Source organism: Alexandromys fortis, unplaced genomic scaffold, assembly GCF_014885135.2.
Source record: "Alexandromys fortis isolate MF-2015 unplaced genomic scaffold, M_Fortis_MF-2015_v1.1 scaffold_51, whole genome shotgun sequence".
In the NCBI taxonomy this organism is placed as follows: Eukaryota; Metazoa; Chordata; class Mammalia; order Rodentia; family Cricetidae; genus Alexandromys; species Alexandromys fortis.
This window is the reverse complement of record NW_026067925.1, coordinates 2,103,271-2,129,140: the sequence shown is the minus strand read 5'-3', so window position 1 is coordinate 2,129,140 and position 25,870 is coordinate 2,103,271. Positions and strand designations below refer to the sequence as shown.

At 38.3% G+C, this 25,870-nt stretch overlaps 2 protein-coding genes across 2 annotated transcripts; one reads left to right on the top strand and one right to left on the bottom strand.

Moving 5' to 3' along the window:
- The first annotated feature begins 12,064 nt into the window (after nucleotides 1–12,064).
- LOC126502036 (mucosal pentraxin-like) lies at nucleotides 12,065–16,097 on the top strand. Its single transcript, XM_050142795.1, has 2 exons — nucleotides 12,065–12,128; nucleotides 15,502–16,097. Exons 1-2 carry the CDS (start codon nucleotides 12,065–12,067, stop codon nucleotides 16,095–16,097), a joined length of 660 nt encoding a protein of 219 aa, XP_049998752.1.
- Nucleotides 16,098–19,737: 3,640 nt separating this feature from the next.
- LOC126502172 (olfactory receptor 10J1-like) lies at nucleotides 19,738–20,670 on the bottom strand. The gene has a single exon (XM_050143014.1). The coding sequence runs from the start codon at nucleotides 20,668–20,670 to the stop codon at nucleotides 19,738–19,740; it is 933 nt and encodes a 310-aa protein (XP_049998971.1).
- Nucleotides 20,671–25,870: the final 5,200 nt, after the last annotated feature.

The following is a 25,870-nucleotide window of genomic DNA, read 5'->3' as shown; positions in this document are numbered from 1 at the left end:
TTATGGTGAAAAGGACCCACAGATGACTGAGAGCTAACAGACCGCCTACCCAAAGCAAAATAAAACAAAAAAAAAATAGTGTACTGTACAAAAAAGAAAAACTGAAGGGCTCACTTCCATCAGGCTGCTCAGTTCTGAGCGACAATGTTCTGAATGCTTGTGGGTAAAGAATTTAAAATGCACTGCTTCCCAGAGCCGCTTAGAATTCACTGGTGCTTGAACCAAAGATGCCCAGCTCTGGGCATGGTAGACTTTCATTGTCCCTCTGTCACTCTATTTCATGGGTTCCTCTCTTTCTTTCCTAAGAAGGTTAATAGAAACACACAGGTTGCAAACTGCAATGCCTCTCCTTATGCCAATGGTCATTGACGTATCCTCCAGTACTCCAAGGAAGGTTAACCCAACATTTCCCAACCAGAATTCTGGTTGTCCAGCGTCCAGTGATTCCTGGCACATATTTCTCATTCGGTTAGGACCAGCTAGTGCTTTCATAGACATATAGCTACTTAAAACCAGTTGAAACCCACTATCATTTGACTGTTGGGCTGACTCAAAGCTTTCTTCAAAGCTTTGCAAATCCACTAGAACTTTTTACTTTTATGACTGCTTTTCACTTTAATATTGTGCTTACCCCTTCCTCTTCATGGCCCCTGCTTCCTGGATCTCTTGTCTTTCTTTGATACCACATGAACACAGAAGAGGAACCCAGCCCATATCCCTTATTTGCTTCAAGGCAGCTGTCAGTTGGACAACTTTTATCCTTTCAAATTTTTATTTATTTTTAATTAGCATTTATTAATTATACAAACTAAGTGGGATCATTTTGGTAACACTTCCATGTAGATCCTTATTTTAATAGCAGAGCGTGTAGGAAGGATGGAAACATGTTACATGAATGCCCCATTCTGCAAACTTTTCACATATGAACATCGGACAGCGCTTGAGCACATTCTTACATCATTGACTTCCTTACAAGTACCCATTGCACCATATTCCTCCATGGGTTGTTCTATCCGCCTTACTTAACTTGATATCATCTCTGTTCTCTTTCTGCCTCACAGGGCCATCGTAACCTCAGCCATTTCTTTTCATGCATAGTAGCATATAATATCTTGGCTTACTTAAACCCTCTCCAAAGAAGGACCCAGGTTGCATTGAACACTGTAACACAAAATGGCCTAAAATGGCATTGTATTATGGGAAAGACAATTTGTTTGAGAGTGAAGAGACAAGTAGTGAAAGAAACTGCTCTCAATAGCATTGTTTTCATTCCAGTGCATTTCATTCGCTGTATGTCACATCATGGAATTCCGAGAAAAGGGCCTGAAATGAGATTCCAAAGCCAGCATCTTTTTTATTTTTTTTCCTCTCACCAATGGGCAGATCGGAATTTGACTTTGGTTCCTACACAGGCGGCAGACAGGGAGTGAATTGGGTTTTGAATAGAAGAAAATAAATGTTTAGCTGGATTGAAAAAAAAAGGGTTTCTGACAAAAGGTCTGAGCAAATGAGAAAGAAGCTTAAGTCTCATTAACCGCTCAGCAAATCCTCTCTGAGTCTAACCAGAACCTTAAGGCCATAAGCTCTTCCCAATTCATCTGAGGCTCAGCCAGGTACACAGACTTAATTATAATACAAAGAAGCATCCTTTGCTGCTGGCCTAACCCAAAACACACAGATGCCCTATTATGCCAACAGAGAGCTATCCTTTATTCCGGTTTGATGATCACCAACTTTAAAAACATAAGAACAATTGAAAAATTGTAGTAGCACAGTGTAACTAATAGCACAAAATTACTTTTTGGCCTTTCTTGTTTCTTTTCATCTTTTTATCTTTTTCTTCATAGCACTGATATTTGTTTGATCTTGACAAGTGTTCTACTACATTTAATAAACAATAGTTGAAAATTATTATTTTATTAAAAACACCAAAGAATACTAACTTACATTTATAAACACTAGGACTGGGCTGAGAATTTTCATGTGTTATCCATTTTAGTCCTTATAGTAACTCTTTGATATACACCCTATGCTTAGCCTCCATTTTATAGATGAGATTTTTGAGGGTCACCTGGTTTTTATTTTCCCAACAGCATAACATGATCAAGAAAAGTGACCTAAGATAACTTAATACTATACTGACCACTGATTAACCATGTCTGTCCTCAAGAATGTTGAGGACTATTTTCCAGTACCCAAAATAGTGCTTCCAAGTTAGAATGGAAATAGAAAATATGCACTTTCATAATCGAATTCCTGCCAAAGGCTCCGAGCTTGAGTCTGGTCATGATGAATGCAAGCTACAGGGCATTCTGCAGAACAACTGGTCAATTGATCCTTGCCAAAATATCAATGTGGCGAGATCAAAGGAAAGACTGAAGAACTGTTGGAGATGAAGAAAAGATGATCAAGACCCATGGCAATGGCATGCAATGGAAGAGATGGGGTTTTATTTTGTATTTCATTCAATAACAATGGAATAATTGGTGACGTGTAAAATCAAATCTGCATCATATTAGGCTGTTTCAACAGCACTAATTTCCTCATCTGGGTTATTATGGCATGATTATATGTATTTCTCAACTCTTTCATCCACTTTTGTTTCTCCAAGGAGATCAGTTAAATTAATCAAATGATATTTACATTAAATTAATTTCTTCCTATATGAGAAGCTAAGCACTAAAGCGAGAATTTATTGGATAGCATTGAACTTTAGAGGGCTACAGTCATTGTAATAACTGAGAAGTTTTCATTTGTATAACCAATTTCTGTCCCCTTAGGAATGACTCCTATTGAAATGCATAATATAAAAGAATATGCCTGCTTTTTAAGAAATGCATTCTGAAATATTCAGGGGCATAGATCTATCACATCTTCATCTTTCTCTAGTAGCTCAAACGTGGATAGTAAAGCGGAGAGCACAGGACAAAGGATAAGAGAAGAAAGAGGCACATGAAACAAACATGGTTAAATAATAACATTCATGGATTCTATATAAAACATTAACATACAAAGACAAATAAATAGAACAAGAGAAAATAATAAAAAGCATGAAGGACAAATTGATTTTCAACAGGGTTCTGTCTTGCACATGATTCTGTCTCCAGGCCCTGACTCCTAGTGACCAGCTCTGTGCTCTTGGATATCTTGCCTTCAGAGTCATATGCTAAATAAACTTCTATTCTTATGAATTACCCAGTCAGCTAATACCAATTATATCAGTGGAAAGCAGACTAAGACAGTCATATTAAAAATGAACTCCAAATGCATCAAAAGCCCAAATGTAAGAGCTAAAACTGTACAACTCTTAAAATTGGACAGAGGAAAAATTTCAGTACTCTATATTTGGCAGTGACTTTCAGAATATGCACCAAACATGCAGGCAATAAAATAGAAAATAGATATGTTTGGTTTCATCAAGATTAAAAACTCTTAGACATCAAAGGACAACACTGAAATATTGAAAAGATACCCTGCTGTATTGAGAAATATATATGTCATAAACCGTGACACTTAACATTGAATTAAATACCTAAAACACACAAAAACCTCCTACAATTCACATACACACATACACACACACACACTCTGTGTCTGTGCCTGTCTCTCTCTCTCACACACATACACATACACACACACACACAAAACCAAGGTAAATAAAGAACTTTAATACATTTTTTCCAAGTGTTAAAAGGAGGAAACAACCCAATTGTCCTTCAACAAGTGAAGGAATGGATAGAAATGTGGGCTATGACACAGTGAAACAGGACCTGTCCTTAAAAAGAAATCTTATACATATTATTCAAAAACACTTAAAACCACATGCTAAGTGAAGCCAATCATATAAAGAGCACAAATAAATTAGGGTGCATTTATATGAAACCCAAGGAGAGGAAATAGAGACAATATAGACAAAGTGGGCAAGTGGTTGTCAGCGAATGGGCAAGAATCAGAAATGGAAAGCTAGTCTCTGGTAGGTGCACAGTTTCTGTTTGAGGATGAAATTGTCATGGAAATGATGGTTACACAACATTGTGGAAACACTTCACACCACTGATGTAAACTTCAATTAAAATGCTAAACTTCACATTAGATATATTTACCAAGGCAAACAAATTTACAGCATATGGGAAGATTTTTTTTTGGTACTAGTCCCATAATTTTCTTATGAATGTAAATGACAACACAAGAAAAAGTCTTAAGAAAGTTCATCAGCATCCAATGACATCTCTGGTATAGGTGATAATGTCTCCTTTGAGGAGAGCAGAAGGCTCATGAGGGGAGCACGTGGCTCACTGGGAGTAATCCCAAGTTGCCCCAGCAAAAGATTGTCTCTAACAACTTGCCTGTAAAAGCCCCTGCTCCTATCCCAGGGTCATCTTAGCCTTTTGCTCAACTGAAGATCTCTTTTTCTTGGTCCTCATGAACAACTAGGAGTTCTGTGGGACTAAGTGTTGACTTCTGCTGGTGCACAGGGACAAGAATAATGCTAGTCGGGCTTGGCAATGGCTTTGCCAAGCCTCTAGACCAAGTCCTCCAATGTTATGTGGATATAAAAAAGTTTACAGCTCTGTTCTGGCGCTCTACAAGAGGTGTTAGCGATGAGTGATGTTGTTGTGTAAAACTATATCTCTAGCATCAGAGCACACAAATTATATCCATAAAGAAGAGATAAGATGAAGAAATTAGCCTGTCAGTGTTATATTGACCACATGTTAATTTCCCATTACTGCATATTTTTGAATTTACATAAGATTAACAGTTGTGTGCTCTCCTATTTATATATGATAGTGGAATTAAAGATAATATAAGGTGATATCTTATCTTGTTTGTTTGAGTGTACCAACTCAATTCCAAGAATATAAAAATATGGCTGGGTTATTGAGTTTAATGAACAAAGCTTGCAGAATCCCATCTGTCTTTTTTTCTCACACCTGGTGTCTATGACATTTATCTTCTAGTTAAAAAATAAGACCTGGATGGGTAGATGTGGTTAATTATGAATAAAAATGGGGCTTATTATTTATGTTTGACTCTGAGTTGGTTTCTTCAAGACAGTCACTGTTTTTTAGAGGGGAAGGAGTAAGAAGTGATAAGTCAATTGCTTGGTGTCTTACCTCCCTAACACTTGGTCGGAAAAGAAGCGACATTCATTAGTTTGGTGTCACGAAAGCTGTCATATCTGGTGCTCAACTTCCATAAACCTATTCTTTAGGCAAAGGTAGGGGTTGGGTAATACATATTCATCTGTTTTCTTTTGTTATTGAGGAATGAATAAAACCTGCTTTGGGCTAAGTGTAGCCACAATACAAATTTACGTATAATTTACTAAACCAGCATGTTATCTTCTAAATGAAGTCTATCTAGACTTACTGTTTTGAAATAAAATCTCACTATGTAGGCAAAGGTGGCTCCACACTTCTTCCTCCTGTCTGACCCTCTGAAGTGCTGGGATTGCAGGTATGTTGCTTGCTTCTCCAAGCTGAGGTAACCATAGTTAAGACTTTTGTGAGAGACATTTCTCCTACTTCCCCATACTGTGTGTGTGTATGTGTGTGTGAGTGAGAGAGAGAGAGACAGAGACAGAGACAGAGAAAGAGAAAGAGAGATAGAGACAGACAGACAGAGAGAAAGAGAGAGAGAGAGAGAGACAGACAGACAGACAGACAGACAGACAGACAGAATCATACATACCGGTCTATTTGAGTACATGTAGAAACCAGAAATAAATCTTGGGTATAATTCTTCAGGAGTTGTCCGTATTCTATTTGGGAAAAGGTTTTTCACTGGGATCTAGATCTCACTAATTCAGCTTGGCTGGCTTGACCAGAAAGCCTAGGAGATCCACCTGCATTCTCCTCCCCAATTCCCCAATGCTAAGCACATACAACCTTACCTAACTAGTTCCGGGGGCTGATTTCAGGATTTTGTACTTACACATCAAGCAAATTACTAGCTGTGCCCTCTGCTCCTAAGGCTTACTGTACAAATTTAAGTTACATGAAATAACATACATACACACACATATTGAAACAATTTTTGTAGGTAGGAGATCTAACATTCCTGTTGCCTTTGAGAGATATATTTTTTGTGTGTGCTGGGTGGAAATTGTATTTGACATCTGCTCTCTTTACAATATAGTAACAATTAGTCTCCTTTTAATCCATTTACTCATTGCATTAATAATACTCCCCTTTTATACATCAGGTCTCCAGTCTTAGTAATTTACATGGTACAATTGTGTATACCTTATTTACATCCTTTTTTCTTTTTCCTGTCAACTCCTGAAAATTATTGTGCTTTAATTCTTTGTTCCTATATAGTTCCTATATATTTGAATTTTTTTTAAAAAAAAAATTCCATATATGCCAAGCGGTGATGATGCACAACTTTAATGCCAGCACTTGGGAGGCAGAGGCAGGAAGATCTCTGTGAGTTCGAGGCCAGTCTAGTCTACAAGAGCTAGTTTCAGGACAGCCCCCAAAGTCACAGAGAAACCCTGTCTCGATACCCCCCCAATCCATATATGAGATCATGCAATATTTTTATATGTAACTATTTTATTTAACAAGTGTCCTACAGGATAATGAAATGGTTCAGCAAATATGATCACTTGCCTCCAAGCCTGAGAGTATGAATTCAATCCCCTTTACCCACGTGGTAGAAGGAGAGAACACACAGGCAAACTGTCCTTTGACTTCCACGCTGTGACAGTCAGGGAGAGAGAGAGAGAGAGAGAGAGAGAGAGAGAGAGAGAGAGAGAGAGAGAGAGAGAGGGCAGGAGGGAGGGAGGGAGAAAGGGAGGGAGGAAGAAAGGGAGGGAGGGAGGGAGATTTGAAAGTCTTGCAAGTGAAACCACATTATTGCAAATAGAAACATTATTTTGGGTCAAGTCGTATACATCCAAAGTATCTTCATTTCTCTGCCAACAGACAGTTTTGAATATTGTGAATGATGACATAGAACTTGAGAGTCCAGAAATCTCTTTGAGATGTTAATTTCACTTCTCTTGGTATATAACTCAAAAAGATACACGTGGACCATATGGTAATTCTAGTTTTAGTTTTTTGAGGAATTTCTAATACTATTGGGTAATAGTCCCATTTTTAGTTTTGGCTCTGATTGTTCATGATGCAATAACTAAAGAAGTGGCATTGACAAGGTTAATATTAATGACAAAGTTGATCTTATTTACTTTATTTTAGCTCTAGGAGTTTTACATTATTGATCTGACATTAAAAATTTTAATCAGTGTTCAGTTGACTTTTATATACGGTATACAATTATGTCCAATTTCATTATTTTATCTACTTATATCCAGTCAACATGATTTATAATAGGATTTTTAAGACTATTTTCAACATTAAAGATGTACCAAGGCCTTTTTCTGTCATGAATATGATTTTCAGAATATTTCAAAATTTTTTCTATGCTGCTAATTGTTTTTGTTCAAGTCTGTGATTTAGTTTGAAATCATTTTTTAAGAAAATGTTGTTGATTTGAGAAATCTACCTGGAGGGTAGAAACACAGAAATAATTTCTGAGTTTGTGGTAATGCTTAAAATTTTTTAAAATATTTTTTATGTTAGCTTCCAATATATTTATAATATTTAAATAATTCAAACCTTGTAGTTAATAACATGCAATATTTATAACAATTCTATAGCTGGTCTTTTCATTTCTGTTTTAAAAACAAGGAAGATGAAGCTCATGGGAGTGTCTGATACCCTGAAGGTCACCCAGTTAGAAAGAGATAAGTGGAGGCTGTTTGTTCAGAAGCATTTCTTTCCTCCAGCAAACAGGCCTCACACCACATCCCAATCTCTCAATAAAAAGCCATAGTTGTAATGAGAGTCCTCTTGTTTGTTCCTGGCTGCTCAGTGTGGAAATGTTCACATAGAAACCATATTATTTACAATACTGTTTGGCCAATAGTTTAAGTGTATTTCTGGCTAACTCATCTTCATTAAGCTATGTATTGACACAAGGCCATGGCTTACTGGGTAAAGTTCCAGCCCCTGTCTCCAGTCGGGCTACATGGCTTCTCTCTGACTCCACCTTCTTTCTCCCAGCATTCAGTTTAGTTTTCCCCACCTACCTATATTCTGCCCTGTGCAGGACTGGGACAGTTTCTCTATCAACCAATGGTATTCACAGCATACAGAGGGGAATCCCACATCAAGCATGGCATTCCCATCCAGGAACTAAGCCAGCTTCCTTTCTCTGTCTCTGATGTTCAAAGCCATTTCCTCCCTTTCTAATTCCTCTTTCCATTCAGACTCCAATTCTTCCTCCATAAGCACCAATCCAGTTCAGGTCTCCTCCTTCTCTTTCAGTACAGGACTACTCGAAACTGTGCCATTCCTGGCAAACACAGAGTAGGAGGATTCACAGAGCTACAGTAGTTGTAGTCAAGGTTACATTAACCATTTAACCGCACTAAGTTGTTATAGCTCAGAGAAGCCAAGTTTAAAGAATAACTTTATAGTAAAATGAGCAATTCTTGAGCTTGAGCAATTCTTGTTACTGTATTGTGCCCTGTCTTTTAGTTTCCATTTTAGTTTTTAGCAACAGAGACAGAAGAGCGTGTCAGACCAGAGAGTAGGCAGTATGCTTTCATAGTATTTCGAATATTTAGGATCTGAGTTTCCAGGTCTTGGGGCGATGTGGGAATATGAACAACTAATGCCTCAATAACAAAGCTGATCTTGTTCATGGTTGAACTGTGTGTGTAAAATGAAAGCAATGGCAATACTCACTGCTTCTTGACCTTGTTAAGAATGGAACCTATGAAAGCCCTCTAGTTGAGCATCATCTGAGCAGGACTATAACTCCATGACTCAGGCACTTGTGGGTATTTATCATTGCTTGATTAGTGGTGACTTTGAGCATAATATTCTTTTTATTCTTAGTCATAGATCTATTTCTTATTAAACCCACATAAAATAAATTATTGGTTAAATTATAGATCATAAGGAACACTCATATTGAACTGTAATAAGTTAATGAGGAAATAAAACTGTTACCTTAGAAAATGGACATGAGGACATGAGGATGTCCATAAAATTAAATATAACAATTACGCAAAATTTAAATTTGCAAAAGATAAAGTTACTAAAATTTTACACCAGATATCAGGTATTTACCATATATATTTGTTTTAATTGATTTGTTATCAAATGAAGATTTCTCCTTCACTTTATTTGTTGATGAAAAAAATTCAGAATATTGACATAGTAGATTTAAGCAGTGACTTATTTAACAAAAGACAGTACCTTACAGAGTGACTAGGTTGAATTGGTCTAATGGAGTAGGATAGCCCATTGGGTTCTGTGTAGTGGGCATTTAAAAAAGTACTATGGATATTTATTTATGAGGATGATGGATACGATATCTCTATTAAGGCATTTATTCCTAAGATCTTAAATAAACACTCACAGTTAGTGACTATGGGCACTGGAGGTGAGGAGAGTTGTTTTGAAACTACAATGCAAACTGTAATGTAAAGAAGCCAGGGTCTTTTGAAAATACAGCCTTGTCACTGGTTTGCATGTGAGGTGTCTAGAAAAGATCCCTAATGCTTTACTCTGATACACCAGGAAGAACATAAACACAGTTCCAAAGCTGTTTAACCAGGGGTGGGATGGAGCGGGGTTCTGATGATCAAGGGGTGGTTCCACTAGCACACAGCAGTCTTCTTGATCATTACTTGCTTCCTGCCTAGCCAAGAGGCATAGCTACTGAAATACAGCTGCTGCAACATTCTTTGGCTGCCCCATATCTAAATCCATTTCCCTGTTTCCTTTTAATGGGTGGTATGGATAAGCCAGAAATTTTCAATTCTTTGCCCTCTGTTTTCTTCCTCAAGAAAACCCTTAAAATGAGTATGTGTTGATTATTCATTTGCATGTGCGTACCTTTGTACACACACACACACACTTTAAACTTATACAAATAACTTATTTTTAAAACTTATTTCTACTTAATGTCAGAAATAGCCAAATACAGTAGGTCCCATATGGCACCAGGGATATCCCTAGCTTTTAATTAAATCTTTGGAAGCTGTAATAAACATTTAAAAACTAAACATAAGGGGTTTTAAGTTGTATTTTTAAGGTCTAGTAGCAGAACAAAAAATCACAATAATCAAACTATTTTTGTGCATTCATGATATAGCAAAAATACATTTTGATCTGCATTTATTTAATACACACAGTGCCATCTCCAAGTTGAATGTGATAAGCAAAATGTATTTTAAATGTATCTATAAATTACATCTTTTCATAACTAATTTAAAGTTCAGTCAATAATATAAAACATTTATTTAATGCAAATAACTCAGATTTATCTTTTTAAATATATTTTATGGATTGTTATTAAAGAACAATAAAACTAGCTTATAATTTAACTTTTAATTACAACATATCAGGATAGAATAACATATTAACTTATTTATTTTGTACTGTGTAGAAACATGCTGTAAATTATTTCTAAAATTGGGTGTTCTTTCAATTTGCCTGTATGGATGTCACTTTAGAATTAAAAGGAACAGAGAAAACAAGATTGATTTAGGTTAATTTGAAATTACACAAACTAGACAAGGATCATATGTGATGAGATTCAAGCTACTCCATTTCTGACTCATGTGCTATTACTGTCTACCAACTAGCTCATTCGCTAATCACTCCACTGAGCATAAAAGAATTGGAGTTCAAATCACCAACTCACAGGCTTGTGGGTAAATAAATACGTGTTGTTTTTAAAACTGACTTTCAATGTGGTTCATTGCACTCATAATTAAGTGAAAACAGACCACCACAATCATAGTGGCTTTTGTTAGCACAGAGCTGCAATACATAGAATTTTCTTCTCATTCACTGGGAAATGCCACAGGCATTCACTACACAAATAATTTTAGAGTTCTTATTATAAGTTCAATCATAGTGATAGGATCAAGAGATTGAACCAGAGGGGGGGGGAAACATACTGAACCCATATGTTCTTGGCTTTAAAGACTTAAACTATGTGGTAAGCAACAGAGGAGCAACCAAATAATGCAACATTCAATGGTTTTTATTGTAAACAAGTAAAGAAATATCTCAATGAAATATAGTCAGGTTTTTAAATCTTAGCTTTATGTCATTGCAAAGCTTGACCATGCCATGAGTTTAAGCATTATTTCATGCCCTTTTGAAAAAGGCTGAGTCTATTCAACTTCATAGATAGCTCACTTGAGCTCCTAAGTTACTACAAAGGTGACCTGACTGGAGACATATGAGAGGTCATCTTAACACTCAGTGTCAAGGATTTCTTTTAAAGAAAATTGGCAACTGTATCTAAGAGCTGGTTTTCCACTCTGCTACAAACCAAGGAGTCTTCCTGCTGCAACTTTGTGTAACCCCACCATCCTCTGAATCCACTAAGACCCTTCGGCAGTTATACCCCAGACCTTAAACAAGGTCTTCAATTCTATCCCCTTGATCAATATATCTAGTTTTGTACCAATACCATGCTGTTTTTAATCATAGTTCTATACAATTTAGATTAGGGATAGTGATACCTCCCACAGTTCTTTTATTGTGTAGAGGGTTTTAGCTGTACTGGATTTTCTGTGTTTTCATATGAAGCTGAAAATTGTCCTTTCAAGTTCTGTAAAGATTGTGTCAAAATTTTGATGGGGATTTGGTTGAATACGTAGATAGCTTTGGGTAGGATGGTCATTTTTTACTATGCTAATCTTACTGATTCATGAGCATGAGATGTCTTTCCATCTTCTGATAGCTTCCGTTTCTTTTTTCAATGCCTTATACTTTTTATCATGAGGGTCTTTAATTTGCTTGTTTAGAGTTTCCCCAAGATATTTTATATTATTTGAGCTACTAACACATTGGCTTTAACACCACATAATGGTTAAGTTAATATTAACCTTTTATAAGTTTGTCTTTCTGTTGTGAAAACAAAGGTGTTGTCCCTATGAGTGCAATATAAGAGCCCAGCAGTGAATGTCTCTCCACAGAGACAATTGTTGCTGCCCTCTACTACCAGAGGAGTCTACAAAGAGCAGATGGCCAAGCTCATTGTGGGTGCCCTGCTTCTCTCTGTTCTTACAGGAGGTGTAGCCCAATTAGGTAAGTGCTGATCCCTGATGGGAAACTCTCCTTGCCTAGAACAGATAGGGTCCAACAGCTTTTGCTGTTGCTGTTTTCAGGAAGATGTGAGTGAAGGGGGTGTGGGAGTCATTTACTCTTATCTGTGATGCAGCTGGAAACTGTGAGTGCTTACTGTCTTGTGTCTTTTGTGTGACAGAAAACAGAGACTGGTCTAGCTACTGTCTCCAAGCACAGGTCTCTATGGAACTGCAGTATTTCAACTGTTCTCTAAAGGTTGCTCTGCTCCGAAATTTCTCAGTTATCTCTGCTTGTTTGTTTTTGCTTTTAAGCAATTTTTCAAGACAGTGTCTTTTGGAGCCTGTCCTAGAACCTACTCTGTAGACCAGGCTGGCCTCGAACTCACAGAGATCCACCTGTCTCTTCCTCTTGAGTGTTGGAATTAAAGGCATGCACCACCACAGCCTGGCCCCAAACTTCTCGGTTAATCAATTTCTGCTCATTTCAGGAAGCTGGTCAAGGGCCTGAGTTCCTTATTGTCTATTGACTGCAGATCCCTCTTAGTCTCCCGTCATTGAGGCCCTTTCTACAAAACGGACTGGAAGGAACGTCAGTTCAAAAGCAACAGCCATTCTGTAATCAAATCTTAGAAACATATTCTCCAAATATGTTCCACTCCTTACCAGTGAATCAGCCCATACCCAAATGGAAGAGAATTAATTTAGGTCATATTTTAAAAACTGCCACAGGTATTGCCGACTAAGGATATTTCTTACTATACCAGGGTGTAAGGATGTCTCTGGGTTCAAGAAAGAAGTGTGGAGGAGAGTGGATTCACTTCCTCGATGAGAGCACAGTGACTACTCATCTACAATAAGAGGAGAGGGAACATAATTTATGTTTTTTTTCCTAGAAAAAGACAAGTTGGTAGAGGAGATGTTTGGCCTTTCTATCAGAAACCCATCTCTCCCTAATAATTGGGTAACTAAACAACCGTTGTGAAGTGGAAGGACTCTGAGCCTCACTTCTTCACCAATGCAATGGAGAAAGAAGTACCACCCACCCCATACACGGCGCTGAGATAAATGAGAGGAAGAATGAGCTTGTGATGCAAGTTACGAAACTCGCTTTTTACTATCAAAGAAGACGGTTTGCTGCTTTGGCGGCTTTACATTTTCTTTCCCGTGGCTGCCAGTAAGAAAACTTGACACTCATTTCCCTGTACCTCAGTGTTGCTGTCAGCAATGAGTTATACATTATTTCAGGCTAACTGTGATATTTTGTTCCAAGTTTGTGCACTGACAAGGTTACAAACAGGAAGATAATTGATCACAGGACATAAATACATGGTTTACACTCCAATCCCCGGGTTGCTGTTGTACTGACAGAAGTTTAGTGTCTCTCCCCCACCTCCCCCCCCATCTCGCCTTCTCTATCTGTCTCTCTCATATACTTTAGCTAGCCCTCTTTTCTGGAAGCATTCCATTCCTATTCTCTAGGGGTCCAGGGTATAAGCATTTCTTAAGAAGCCCTTATGTATTAGGAAATAGAATTCATGCTGTTTTCTCATTTCCTGCTATGAAGCAAAGCTAACTCAATTCTAAGACTTTATATTATTTCTAGGCCATGTCACCTCTGATTCAGTTAGCCATTATTCTAGAGTTTATTCTCCAAACTATAGCATTAGTTAAATTTACTTTTCCGAACCAGGAAGAAATCATTCTTATGATTATAGCTTCATCTTTTCACATGGTTTTTAAGACAAAATACATCCATAGTAAATAATCCTTTGATCCTGTTGCTGCAGTAGAAAATTGGTCTTTATTGTATATAGGAAGTGTGGGAGAGAGGGAGGATGAGGGTACAGTACTATCATGGTCTGGGCCAAGAAATTTACATGATTCTGCTCCTCAGACTTCACACCAATCATAAGTGTTGGCTCATCACAAGATCCAGGATGTCTGTAACCCCAGTTACAGGAATTCTTTATTATTATTATTACAAATTTTCACCTCCTCCCCTCCTCTCATTTACCTCTCCCTCCCCCCATTTCCCAGTCCAAAGAGCAGTCAGGGTTCCCTGCCCTGTGGGAAGTCCAAGGTCCTTCCCCCTCCATTCAGGTCTAGGAAGGTGAGCATCCAAACAGACTAGGTTCCCACAAAGCCAGTACATGCAGTAGAATCAAAACCCAGTGCCATTGTCCTTGGCTTCTCAGTCAGCCCTCCTTGTCAGCCACGTTCAGAGAGTCCAGTTTGATCATATGCTCCATCAGTCCCAGTCCAGCTGGCCTTGGTGAGTTCTCTTTAGATCAGCTCCACTGTCTCAGTGGGTGGGCGCACCCCTCGTGGTCCTGACTTCCTTGCTCATGTTCTCTCTTCTTCTGCTCCTCATTTGGACCTTGGGAGCTCAGTCCAGTGCTCCAATGTGGGTTTCTGTCTCTATCTTCATCCATTTCCAGATGAAGGTTCTATGGTGATATGCAAGATATTCATCAGTGTGGCTATAGGATAGGGCCAGTTCAGGTGCCCTCTCCTCAGCTGCTCAAGGAACAAGCTGGGGACATCTCCTTAGACACTTGGGAACCCCTCTAGAGTCCAGTCTCTTGCCAACCTTAAAATGACTCCCTTAATTAAGATATATACTTCCCTGCTCCCATATCTACTCTTCCTCCATCATAACCATCCCATTCCCCCTAGCTCTCCCCATCCTCCCCTTCTCACTTCTCTCTCCCCATCTCCCCTTACCCTTATCCCACCACTACCCCAAAGCTCTCATTTTTTTTTTTTGCCTGGCAATCTTGTCTACTTCCAATATCTAGGAACATAACTACATTTTTTTGGGGGGGGGTTCACCTTCCTATTTAGCTTCTCTAGGATCATGAATTATTCTCTAGGAGAAATATGATTCAGTCTGTGGTAGAAGAACATGCAGTGCCCCATGCTTTATCCACTGCAATGATTCAGTTATGTTTAATTGTCTGTCGCTGGCACTTCTTTTTATCTCAGTGGTGTCTCAACAAAGATGGAGGTAGAGTTGATACAGGAAACTTTGACTTTTGTAACTGATATACTGAACCCAAATGTATCTTTTCATTGCTTGGTTTGGCTTTGTTTTGTTTGAGACAAGGTCTCAGGTAGCTCAGGTTTGCCTAGGACTCACCACATAGATTAGAAGGCCTCCATCTCTCAAGTGCTGAGATGGCTGCCATGGACTGTCCTTCCAGGCCTGCCTTGACACCGTATAGCTGTTTAGCCCCCTAATTCACACACTTGTAGGTCTCTTTGTGCACCAATGTGCTATAATACTCTGCTGGGAAGCAGCTCTAGGGCCACAAAAAGAACAAACCAAACAGCAGAGCTGATAGAATATTTGTCTTTCTGTCTTTTCTTCACAGACATGAAGGGGAAGGCATTTATTTTCCCTCAAGAATCGGCCACTGCCTATGTGTCCCTGATCCCGCAGGTGAAGAAGTCACTGCAGAACTTCACCTTGTGTCTGAAGGCCTTCACTGACCTCACCCGCCCTTACAGCCTCTTCTCCTACAATACAAAGACCAAGGACAATGAGATTCTTCTCTTTGTGGAGAAAGTGGGAGAGTACATGTTCTATGTTGGGAATTGGGGAGTCATTTTCAAAGCACCCCTAAATCCCTATGCCCCAATCCATATCTGTGTGAGCTGGGAGTCTGCCTCTGGGATTGCAGAACTCTGGCTAAATGGAAAGCCTTTGGGAAGAAAGGGCTTGAAGAAGGGGTACACTGTGGGTGGTGAGGCAAAGATTATCATAGGACAAGAGCAGGATTCCTTTGGGGGACGTTTTGATATAAAACAATCCTTTGTTGGGGATATTTGGGAGGTGGCCATGTGGGACCATGTGGTCCCCCTAAAAATGATGGATGACGGGTGTCGCAGTGGCAACCTTATAAATTGGCAATCTCTTATTTTTGAAGACAATGGCTATGTGGTGACTAAACCCAAACTGTGGGATTAAACTTCTTTCTTGTCAGTCATAATTTGTATCTAGTAATAATCACATACTCTTTGAAATTAAATCTGTTCTTGTTTCTGTTACAGTAGAAGTGTGGATTGTGTTGAAATGGCAAACAAATTGAGCCTTGGCTATATATTATTTACTGTTACAAAAAGTGAGGTCAATTGTACCACACTTGTCTGCATAATAGGTAGGGGAACACACTGCTCTCAGAACTGGACACCCATCTTGTAGAATTTTGCGCATATGGGGGAGGCTGGATGGTGGTTCTCTGTACTCAAATCTAGAAACCTGTGAACAAAATGTGGCTTCTGAGAAGGCCTTCAGGAACAGACTGCCTAAGGGAGGCAGACCTCCAAAGGGAGCTTCAGAAGAAGGCTTCTCAGGGGCTAGGTTGAGAAAACGCCCATTTACACACCTAGAAAATAATCAATGATGTCTTCAAAGGCATTCTTAGCGAAGCCCCCAAAAGACAAAAATCAGTTCTGCTGGAGGTCCCTCTTCACTTTCTCTCAGCTTTCCTGGGAAGTAGCTATCCCAGAACAAGCACACACGTCCCTTTTTGACCTTCCTACTGTTAAACCTGAATCACAAGGGAAAGGCCAGTATCACAATTTCTGTGCCAAATTTGAAGCAAGCTTTAATTAAATACTGGCCAGGATCATTCTGGGGTTCCCTGAAAATGACAAGGAGTGACATTTTGCACAGGCCTGTACAAACATATCCACAAGACAACCGTATTTCTCACGGGGTTCAATCAGGGACAAGCATATATCCTGACATACTTCCTGCCTATGTACTTTCCACTTAGATCCAATCAGGGGCAAAGTGCACACCCTGATGTATTTCTTGACTGCATACCTCCCACCTACATGTGATCAAGCACATTCGGTGCAGTTGAGTCAAACCAAATTATTTAGGGAAACAAAACAGGTGTCTTGTTATCTCCCGTAAATAATAGCCTCCAGTAACTGTCCATGGGCAAGAGCCTTACACGGTACAGACATTTCTGTTTCATGGATCACTTAGGCACAGTAATTAAAACTTAAAACATAACTTTGGCTCTCACATTACCACGAGAGACACGGAGGCCCTGGACTTAAATTGAAGTGTGATTTCTGTGCATTTTTAATAGGATTCTTGAGAAGAAGATGAATATTTTTCTTTAGTTTTGTATGGGCCACAATAAATGTAGCACATCCAGTCTCTTCACAAGGCTAAATAATTCTAACTCTTAAGCTTTTTTCACACAATAAAAAAATAACCTTCTCCTTTAGAGAGCAATGGCACAGGGGTTAGGGAAACCCCAAATTCTTGTATAGAAAAATGTTTAAAATTAAAGTTCTCACTCTTCCTAATTCTGCAACCCTTTAATACAGACCCTCATGTTGTGGTGACCCCATACCATTGTAGTTGTTTCTTCATAACTGTAATTTGTGGCTTTTATGAACTGTAATGTGAATATCTTATGTGCAGGATAACTGATATGCAGCTATTCAAGCTCAAAGGTCAAGGGTCATTCAAGCTCAAAGGGGTCACAACCCACAGGTTGAAAACCGATGGTTTAAAGGAACTACCTAAAAAGTCACATAGAAGAAGATCATCAGTGTAGCAACAAAGAAGGTAAAGACAAAACACAAGTATCAGGTCATATTTTCCATAAACAAGAATGAAAATTATGGGCTAATTTTCATTTGAGCAACATCAGGACTTAGTTAAGGCATGGAATTAATGTATTTAATTTCAAAAGCATCTTTCTTCAGACATCCCTGTGTTACTCCACAGAAAGTGTGGTGAAGTTCTGAACTTGGTGAATGTGGCTAATAACACTGACCATACTGGTGCTCCAGATTCATGGAGGGACTGCTTTTAGTGTGAGTCTCAAAAAATTGGATAAAAATTGCACAGATCTCCAAGGCAGGTGAGAATGTTTATATATGATAGTGTTTCTGAGGGGCAGTCAGAGTGTATAGCTGTCATCACTGCCCAAAGAAGAAAGTGGTCTAAGTAGAAGAGGGAGCTCAGATGGATTTTAGCCCACCTGGACCTCAGCTATGCCCTCTGCGGAGCTCTAGAACTCAGTATCTGCCTGATGTTCATGGTGATTTTTTAACATGGCATTCATAGAGGCACCACACAACCCACTTTTCTGCCATCAATGAACTGGTAATAATGAACTCCACCCTGGATTACGATGCCTCCTCAATTCCCAGCTCATAAGCTGCATCTGGTCATTGCTCTGGTGGCAACCTGGAAGACCATAAAAGCTATAGCAGAATAATGATAAAAGCAAGAAGGCGGGAGTGGAGCTGAATGGTAGAACATTTGCCTCACATGTGCAAGGTGCAGAGTTCAATCTCTCACACCGTGGAGAGAATTTAAGTCTTAATTAAAAGAAAATAAATGTAAAATAAAAAGAAGAATCAAACTTTAGTACATTCGTGTAATTCTTTAATGTAGACTCACCATCAAATTTTGCAATTTCTTCTGAGTATAGGTGGAATGACCGAAAAAAAATTGTTTTTTGAGCTTTCAACATTACCCAGACCTTTTTACTTGAATATTTTTGTTTTAGTTCTTGTGTTTTTGTGGGGGCTGTGTGTGTGTGCATGTTTCTTTTTTTTATTTGTTGTTTTATTTTTGTTGTGGTAGTTGGGGGAGTTGGGTGGGTGAGGAAGTGGGGATTATCTGTGAGGAGTTGGAAGGGAAAGTATGATCAGATTATATATTATGAAAAAATATTTCTCAATTGACAAAGAAAAAAATTAGACTGTGACTGACTATATAGTATCTCTCCTTTATCCATGAGGGATATGTTTTAAGCCCTGCCCATATGGGTTATATGCTTAACCCATACTTAACCTTATATATACTGTTTCTCTTACTTATACATGTCTATGATAAAGTTTAATCTACAAATTAAGCACACCAAGAGATTAGCACAAAAGCTAATGATGTGGAAATGGCTCTTTGGATCGAGCACTTGTCACGCAAATGTGAAGACTGGAATTCCAACCCCCACAGCCCTTGTAAATGCCAGATGGAGAGGGCAACTTTCCTGCAATTCCATCTTCAGGTGGTGGACACAGGGACTCCTCAAAGCAAAGCCCGTTAAAGAGACTAGCCATATCTATTAGCTCTGAGCTTGATTGAGAAACCCCAACTTAGAGAATAGGGTAGAAGAGCAATCAAGGAAGATTCCCAGTATCAAAAGTAGAACTCTGTATATACATATATACGTATATGAAACACCCCACATATACACATATACATTCAAATATGCACACACACACATGAATCGTGCACATAACCACACATAAAAAGACAAATGCTAACAACACAACAGAACAATTATAACAATAGTTTGTAATAAAATGGTATGTGACTGTTTTCTGTGTTTTGTTCTCAAGACACTGATACTATATAGCATCAGTAGATGGCATCTAGAACAGAATGAAGAAATGATTCATGGTTCAAGCAGGATTGGTCAGAGCTGTACTAGTTTTCATCATGTTACTTATAATGGCAGATAATTTAAAACTGAAGAATTGTTTGTATTAGGAATATTCTGTTTATATTTTTAGATCAGAATTGACCATGATTAACTGAAAATAGACAGATAAAGGGAATTCCAAATATACTAGGCAAGAGTTTTTTTCCTAATAGCACGGTAAATGGCGTCCTTGACTTCTTTGTTTCTCAAGGTATATACCACAGGGTTGAGCAGAGGAGTAAAAACAGTATAAGTTACTGAGATCAGCTGGTCTTGATCCCTGGTGTTCTCTGATTTGGGCTTGAGGTAGGCAATAGAGGCACAGCCGTAGTGGATGATGACCACAGTGAGGTGGGAGGCACAAGTTGCAAAGGCCTTCTTCCTTCCCTCAGCAGAGGCAATCTTGAGGATGGTGGAGATGATGAGAACATACGAGATGAAAACCAAGCCCATGGGCACCACAATAACCAGTGAGCTGATGATAAAGTTCACTATGTCATGTAGAGTAGTATCTGCACAAGACAGTTTCATAACAGGGCGGATATCACAGAAATAGTGAGCTACCTCTTTGTCACAGAAAGGTGCCCTGAACACAGATGCTATTTGAATTATGGCCACAAGCAGCCCAATGCTGCAGGACCCCCATACTAGCTGGGCACATACCCCCTTGTTCATGATGACTGTGTACCTCAAGGGGTTGCAGATGGCTACATAGCGGTCATATCCCATTGCTGTGAGCAGAAAACAGTTGTTAATGGCCAAAGTAATGAAAAAGAACATCTGGGTAGCACAGCCAGCCAAAGAAATGGATTGGCTTGAACCTACAAGGCTGGAAAGCATCCTTGGCACAATAACCAGTGTGTACACTGTCTCTGAAGTAGAAAGCATACTAAGAAAAAAGTACATGGGAGTGTGAAGGTGACGATCAATGCTGATAATTATCACAATAATGACATTGCCAGTGAGGGTTAGCAGGTACAAGGTCAGAAATATCGTAAAGAGAGTAAGCTTAAATTCCTGGAAGCTGGAGAAACCTTGGAAAACAAATTCGCTCACCACTGTGTGGTTTCTTCTCATCATCTTCCAGACAGAGATGACAGGTTTAAGTCGCTTGAGTCAATCAGTCCGAATACATTAGCGTCCAGTGCTTTGAGCAGGTGACACTTAGGAAAAAGTGATAATGGCTCTGCATCTGGGGAGATACAGAGTTAGCAGGAATAGCTGTCCATCTAGCTGTCAAAGATAGACACAATCAGGAAACGGTGTAACGTGAAGTCTATGTGTGAAGCGTGGAACAGATATCCTGCCGAGGTAGACGGTAGGTACTGGAGGGAAGTAGGCAACAGACACAGCATAGTTAAATTTGAAAGTCACTTCCCCTTAGAACATAGCTTCAGAAGTTGTTACCTAAAATTTGTTTAGAATGGAATTTCTATTGTCCTCTTAAAGGCCTGCCCTTCTGTGTTGCTAAACAAAAGAAGGGTGGCTGCTCCAGCGCTTCACAAAGGCTTGTGTTCCCCCATACATTTATCTTCTTCATGAACTCACTTCCACAGATCATTCAGCATTTGCAGAACTCACTGTCCCCATCACACTTTAAGAACAAGAAATATTCCTCTCTTTGTTCAATACTGAAGGATGCTTCCTTTTCCTCGGAAAGTCGTCTCAGTACAGGATGTAACCTGTCAATCAAGCTCCTTGTTGCCCAGCAACTTATTTTCCTTGACTGTGTGCATCTCCATGCCGTTTCCAGCTTGTGGTTATATGTAAATGTAACAGATAGTTGGCCTCGCGGGAGTAAACTTTCTTTTCTAATTTCTTCATAATTATACATTACATAGCTGTAGGGAAACCAATATTTTAACTTCTATTCTCTCACTGAAGAGTAATTTGGCATCAAAAGTCTCTCATATTCAAAAATAATTGAGCAGCAGTAACAATAAGCAGTATTTTGTATCACTTCAAGGTTTTTTCCATATGTTATTCAACATGATAATGCCCTATATATTTATTTTTCCCTCCCATCTTGCAGCAAGAAAATAATGACACCAAAATCTATATGAATTGCTCAAGTTAACTTGATCTTTTACCACCAAAACTAGGGTAATTTATCCTACATCACAACTACCGAATAAGCATCGTGACCACACGATAGATGAGAAATAAGATGACTCCTTTTTTTAATTGGGAAAAATATGTTTTCTTTTTTCTCTAAGAATAAAATTACATTGTGAAGAAATGGAAAACCCAGAAAAATAATTTGGAAAATTAGAAAAATTTTAGAACTGAAAAGGCTGAGAAAATATTAGTAGATTAATGACAATCTATTCAAACACATTGACTTAATATTTCCACTTTCAATTATGTATTCTAAAAAAACTATCAGATATGTGTATCAGAACGTATATACAAAGAACTTGTAATATATTATCTATAATAGTGAAGGCCAGAACTAATGTAAATTAATAATTGATTGATAATTAAATTAATTATGACATTTGCATCTGATGGGAACAATGTGTTCAGTTCATAGCTAAAGAGAGCTGACATGGATAGATAGGAAGATCACAGACTGCAATTCATAAAACAAAAAAAATTAAAATAAGAAATGAAATCATACACATATAAGCAACACTCGACAGACTCAGCAGGTTGTATTTATGAATTCATGCATGTAGCAATGCAAATCAGAGAAATAAGAAGCCATGCATTTGAAAAGGAGTAAAGAGGGAGACATGGAGGGGGTTGTAAGAGAAATGGGAAAATGATGTAACTATACTTTAATTAAAAAAATTAAAATTAAAATATTTTTAAAAGGAATGGAAAAGGAGGGAAATATTTAATAACATAAATAGCATTTAAATAAACTCCACTAAAATATTTCTTTTATTTATGGTTAGAGAGTCTAAAATCATCTTTTTAATATTCTTTATATAATCCAGGCTTTTATATTTTATTATTCCTTTATACATCTAAATACAAAATTACTAAATATTTCTTCCCAGTGAAACTATATCATTGGATGGCAGAGAGGACCAAGGAACAAAGATGAAAGTAATGAGTGAATTTACCTCGGAGAAGCAAAGGTTGATGGCACAATGCCTGAGCGAGTTAGAAACTTTGAGCAGGAAGCCAGAGGGTATTATCTTCAGCTTTTGAAATCTGCAATTAGTAGAATGAGAACATTCTGAACAGTGATGGACTAGACTGAAACAGTGAGGTGCTCATCGTAGGTACAGAATCTAAAAGAACTCCAAAAAGTTAATAAGATGATTAAGGCCATATTTTAAAACATAATTAATGAAAATATTCACAATTAACTAAATATCTTTCCTACAGCGGAATGCAGGGAGCTGAGTGGTAGTGAATTTGGAATTTCCTAACTGAAGACTTTGAAGGACAGGGCAAAATAGTTTGAAAATATTGAGACATGAGTAAAGCCAAATACATATTCAATTTCCTCAGAGATGAAGGCCCCTTAACTACTTTTGTATAACCAGGATTCATGATACAGTTTTAGATAAGGAAAAAGAAATGTTTCTGTAACTGGGGAATCAAAGTGTGTTACGTTCTACAAAGACTGAGTGGAGCATATGAATTCCTGAATTTCCTTAATCTTTTTCATCAGGAAAATGACGATGTCTCCTCAGAATAGAAGAACAGATGAGTGAACACAGGGACAGCTGAATCACGACAAACAATACAGGATCAAAGAAGCAACATTTTATTTCAATTTCTGTTCTGATGGTTTGGGGAAAGAAAAATTTTCATCTCAGCTCCTAATTTTTTAAAAATTCTTCTCTAGTAATAACTTCCTTCCTGAACCCGAAAAACTAATTCTGAGCAGGCAGCTAATCCCACTCATTTCATTCACCAAGACTCCCCTATGGAAGCCAGAACAAAAACAAACAAATAAACAAACACTATATACTTGGAAGTTTGAATCATTGGACCCTAGAGTGAGGAGGTGATTTTCAAGGCTCAGCATTCCTCATAAACAGTTCCCCAAGTTTTGCTTCAGTGCCTACAATGATGAGAAATGTATTATCTTATAAGTTAGCAGCCCTCTTTTTTTAAAAAAAAAAAAGATAAAGAAAGTACTACATGATTTTAGAAAAGTGAAAGTACAATTGCTCAAAGTTACAAGGATTCAGAGTGATGAGGATATGCAAACAAAATTGCTAGCTTTCTCCTCCACATACTCTGGTCTACAGGTAATCATGTCATCATGTTATTCTCTATTTCCTTTCTCCCCACTCTTGTTCTTTTCTTTCTGTCTGGGATTTTATTTTTGTACAACATTACATAGTCCCATGCCCCTTCGGTGTCACACAGTGGAATTAGACTGCACATACCAATTCTTGTCCCCCTTCTTCCACTGAGATTATATCTTGAGTGTTTCCTGTCACAGCGCTGTCCATCCCACTCCTTCTATTTCTAGAGGTCTCTACTCTTCCATTGTTAGCATCATTTCAAGGTTTTGTGTTTTCAATAGTTGGGAAACACTACTTTCTACTCTCTCAATATCTGTGTCCTTGCTAATTCGCACTTTCCACATCATTCTACTTTTTATTTCCTCTAACATGAGAGCATTTCCCATACTGTAATCATGTCACAGCTAGAGTTCATGGCTTTCAGTCTATTACCACAGCAAAGGGGAATGATAAGAAGGAACATTAATGGACATGAGAGTCTATATAAGCAACCAAATAATGGAAACTCTAGAGGGAAAAGAGTAAAATTTTGAAAAATACATTTGACATTTCAAACTCAAGTACTCACTGCTTCTGACCTTGGCAATGGGTATAAGAAGGAGGCATATTCAGGAAGTGATCTCTACAAAGGACTGAAAAGGCTATGTCTAAAAACAGACACAAATGGACAAAACCCACATCCAAGAGGCATGTACAATGGAAGCTAAAACTGATAAAATGAAGATTTAGCTCTCTAGTATCAAAAGAAAAAAATAAATAATTATTGTTCCCTCTGAAGTTGGGGGAGTTGACTTCTTTAGCCTTGAAGTATATAAGAAAGAAAAAGAGAAATAATCTCTCTTAATTAGCAAATTTCAGGAGCTTTCAATGTTTATTTTCTCTAAAAAGTAGTGAATCTCTTTGTCCTGATCTCCAGGGGATCCCTCCTTTGGAGAGTCTCTTAGAGGTCCTAAGAGACGAAAGAGATGGAACCTGACTGCTAGTCTCATGGGCTTCATTAGTTGGCTGCCAGAGGAGATGCTTTCATTTGTTTACTGATTTGAGAACTGTTCAGGTTTCAGAAACTGACTCTACATTGAGTTTTAGAGAAATAAACCAATTAATATTGACAAACTTGTGAAGGGTAGACCCTAAAGTTTAACTTCTCTGTACTCAAAGGCAGCTTATTTCTTAACTCTTACTCAAACAAACAAGATTAGTTGTAGCAGTGGATTACAAGGCTTGCCTACCTCATTTTCAGCCTACAGTTCATTTCCTTAAGTCTCACAGATAAATGTCTCATCTTAAATCCATTTACAAAAAAAGACACCCACACTTGGTAAAGGTCACTGTCACACCACTTCCCTTTGGCTTATTCTCTGAACTTCCTGGAAATAAAATGAAATGGTTATGGATTTCTGGTTCTCTCTTTCAAGATGATCTCTGCCTTCATGGGTGCTGTGGGAGCTCCTTCTGTTCCTTCAGCTAAAAGCCTTTGAGATACTAGCCCACTTGGGCATGGTCTCATATACCATAAATGCAGCTGTAAAGCATTCTCTCTCTCTCTCTCTCTCTCTCTCTCTCTCTCTCTCTCTCTCTCTCTCTCTCTCTCTTCTGGCTCTCACTTCCAGATGCTTAGACCTGAAATAATCACACAGAAGCCATATTATTTAAATCACTGTCTGGCCCATTAGTTTTGGCTCCTTATTAGCTAACTCTTACATCTTAATTTAACACATTTCTAGTAATTTGAGTATCACCATGTGGCTGTGGCTTACTGGTAAAAGTTCCCAGTGTCTGTCTCTGGTGGCTCCATGGCTTCTCTGACTCTGCTCTTCTTTCTGCCAACATTCAGTTTAGTTTTCCTTGCCTACCTCTGCCCTGCAATTGGCTCAAAGCAGTTTCTTTATTCATTAGGGGTAATCACAACATAAAAGGGACATCCCACATCAGATGGGTAGCCTGTGAGGAATCACTTCACATGCCATAACAATCCTGAATATAGACAAAGGACACTTCAAGCAGCACATAGTCTTCTCTTCAGTGACTAACACAGTGTACATTCATCACAGAGAAACATACAAAGA